Raw genomic sequence first — 3,255 nt, 5'->3', positions numbered from 1 at the left:
AAAAAAATCCTCAAAAATCCCAAAAAAAATCCCCAAAATTCCCCCAAAAAACCTCCAAAAATCTCCAAAATCCCAAATCCTGGGAATGGGGATCCCAAATCCCGGCCTTGATCCCATCCCAAATCCACAGCGATGGGAAATCCCAAAAAAATCCCCCCAAAAATCCCCAAAATTCCCCCAAAAAACGCCCAAAAAATCCCCAAAATCCCAAATCCCGGCCCTGATCCCATCCCACAAATCCACAGCGACGAGAAATCCTGGGAATGGGGATCCCAGCCCCGCACAGGCTTTTCCAGGGGAATATTCCCAAAAATCCCACCCCGAGCACCATTCCCTCGGATCCCAAGGATTCCGAGCTCCCCCAAAGCTCCATCATTTCCCTCAACTCCGCCAAAACCCGCAGGGATTTTCCGAGCCGAAATCCATGGAAAAGAGCGTGGATACGACGGAGCCGTTCCCTAAAAAGCCAGGATTTAAGGAATTCTCGAGGCAAATCCCGGCGTTTTCCCCGAGCTCAGCCCGGCGGATTTTTGGGAAGAGGAACAAAACCTCTGGAAGCGGGATCAGCGCTGCCCCCACCGGCAGCTCCGGCGGAATTCCCGAATTTTGGCCGGAGCAGGAGCCCCGCTGGGGCTTTTCCATGAGCCACGCATTCCCCTCGTTCCCAAAAGGATTTTTCCAGAGAAATCCGGGATAAGAAAAATCCTGCTCCGGGAGCAGCCTCGGAGAGCCCAGCGCTGCAGAGGATCCTCTGGAAAAATCCCTGGGATCCTCGGGATGGGATCCTCGGGATGGGATCCCGGGGATTCTTGGGATGCCCTGGGAAGCGGCGGCGCCATTCCCAATCCCATTCCCAATCCCATTCCCAATCCCATTCCCAACGCCATTCCCGAGCTGCTTTTCCCGCCTCTTGGAGGGGAATATTCCGGAATTCTCCCCCTTCCCGGATGTCTCCGAGCTTTGATCCCGCTCAGGGCTGCGGCTCCCGGTGCTTTTCCACCAGAGCGATCGCGCGCCCCCGGCAGCGCCCAGGGGCGCCGGGAATTGCCGGGAGCTGCCAGGGTTGGGAATGGATGGAGCAGGGATTCGGGAAGAGCCGAGCCCTGGGGATATTCCCGGGATTCCCGAGCTCTTCCCGAGGTTTTTTTCCGAGGCTTGAGGTTGCTGCAGAGAGCAGGGAAAGGGTCGGGAAGAGGGATGGGATCCTGGGAAAGGCGCAGGGAGCAGCGGAACAGCCGGAATTCCTGACAGGGAGCCTTGGGAGAGATGCCACACGGAATCGGCGGCATTCCCGAAAATCCCAAACGCCCAGAAGCCACAGCGAGGCGGGAATCAGGGAATTGCGGAGCTTGGAAAAGGCCTGGGAGCGCCTGGGAGCTGAGATCCCAAAAAAATCCCAAAAAATCCTCAAAAAATCCAGAAAAAATCTTTAAAAAATCCCAAAAATTCCGTAAAAATTCTCAAAAAATCCCCAAAAATCCTCGTAAAAATCCCCAAAAAATGTCTAAAAAATCCCAAAAAAATCCCAAAAAATCCTCAAAAAATCCAGAAAAAATCTTTAAAAAATCCCAAAAATTCCGTAAAAATTCTCAAAAAATCCCCAAAAATCCTCGTAAAAATCCCCAAAAAATGTCTAAAAAATCCCAAAAAAATCCCAAAAAATCCTCAAAAAATCCAGAAAAAATCTTTAAAAAATCCCAAAAATTCCGTAAAAATTCTCAAAAAATCCCCAAAAATCCTCGTAAAAATCCCCAAAAAATGTCTAAAAAATCCCAAAAAAATCCCAAAAAATCCTCAAAAAATCCAGAAAAAATCTTTAAAAAATCCCAAAAATTCCGTAAAAATTCTCAAAAAATCCCCAAAAATCCTCGTAAAAATCCCCAAAAAATGTCTAAAAAATCCCAAAAAAATCCCAAAAAATCCTCAAAAAATCCAGAAAAAATCTTTAAAAAATCCAAAAAATTCCGTAAAAACTCCCAAAAAAATCCCCAAAAATCCCCAAAATTCCCCAAAAAATCCCCCAAAATCCCCAAAATCCCAAATCCCGGCCCTGATCCCATCCCAAATCCACAGGGATGGGAAATCCTGGGAATGGGGATCCCAAATCCCAGCCCTGATCCCATCCCACAAATCCTGGGAATGGGGATCCCAAATCCCGGCCCTGCTCCCATCCCACCCCCCCAGCGATGGCGATTCCAGCCGGGAATGGCCGCTCCAGCCCGGAATTCCAGCCCGGGCAGCCCTTTCCAGGGGGATATTCCCGAAAATCCCAGCCCGAGGCCGCTCCCTCTGCTCCTGTCCCTGTTCCCAGCCAGCAGATCCCGCCCTGGATCCCCCCTGGATCCCTTCAATCCCACTTTTTTCTCCGGGATCAGCTCTCCCAGCTGCTCCAGACCTTTCCCAGCTCCAAATCCATGCGATCCATGAGAAAAAATTCCAGGAATTCCGCGGGATCCCTACCTCCTCATCGGAGCTGTCTTCCTCGTACTCATCCCGGAGAACCAAATCCCGCTCTCCTTCCAACGGGGAATCGTCTTCCAAGGTTTTCCTCTTCCCGGGAATTCCTTGGATCTGGAAAAAAGAATCAGGGAAAAATCCAGCTCAGGAAGATCCCATCCCAAAAAAAAAAAAAAATCCGGGAATGTTTGGTTCCAAGGGAAGGAGTCCAGGAATAGCAGTCTGGAAGGATGGGAGGGATTGGGAATGGGATCGAGGGAGAGCTGGGAATGAGCTGGGAATGAGCTGGGAATGAACTGGGAATGAGCTGGGAATGAGCTGGGAATGTGCTGGGAATGTGCTGGGAATGTGCAGGGGGAGCAGCGGAATTCCAGGAGAGCCCCGAGCCCCTTCCAGGGCCTTTTCCAGAGGTTTTTCCAGCACAGCTGGAGAGGGGCTTGGCATAAAGGCTGCAGGGGCAGGAGCCTGGGGGGTTTTAGGGAATTCTGAGGGGTTTTTTTAGGGAATTTGAGGGGTTTTTAGGGAATTTTGAGGGGTTTTTAAGGAATTTTCAGGGTTTTTAGGGAATTTTGAAGGGTTTCTTTTGGAATTTATTCAGGGGTTTTTAGGGAATTTTCAGGGTCTTTTTTAGGGAATTTTGAGGGGCTTTTAGGGAATTTCCAGGGGTTTTTTAGGGAATTTTCAGGGGTCTATTTTTAGGGAATTTTCAAGGGTTTTTAGGGAATTTTGAGGGTTTTTTTAGGACCAAACTGGGCCAAACTGAGCCAGACTGAGCCAAACTAGCCCACACTGGGCCAA

At 49.6% G+C, this 3,255-nt stretch overlaps 1 protein-coding gene across 1 annotated transcript in view; it reads right to left on the bottom strand.

The window, feature by feature from the left end:
- Positions 1-263: 263 nt before the first annotated feature.
- Positions 264-3,255, bottom strand: part of LOC108445957 — a 12,238-nt gene continuing 9,246 nt past the window's right edge. Inside the window, exons 2-3 of the mRNA XM_017731189.1 lie at positions 2,460-2,571; positions 264-951 (exon numbers count right to left, since the gene is read on the bottom strand). Of these exons, the coding sequence (XP_017586678.1) occupies positions 382-951; positions 2,460-2,571 (682 nt within the window). The 3' untranslated portion in view covers positions 264-381. The remainder of the gene's footprint in view (positions 952-2,459; positions 2,572-3,255) is intronic.

The sequence above is a fragment of the Corvus brachyrhynchos genome, unplaced genomic scaffold (assembly GCF_000691975.1).
Source record: "Corvus brachyrhynchos isolate BGI_N302 unplaced genomic scaffold, ASM69197v1 scaffold991, whole genome shotgun sequence".
Classification (NCBI taxonomy): Eukaryota; Metazoa; Chordata; class Aves; order Passeriformes; family Corvidae; genus Corvus; species Corvus brachyrhynchos.
Note: the sequence above shows the minus strand (reverse complement) of the source record. Positions and strands in the feature narration are given on the sequence as shown.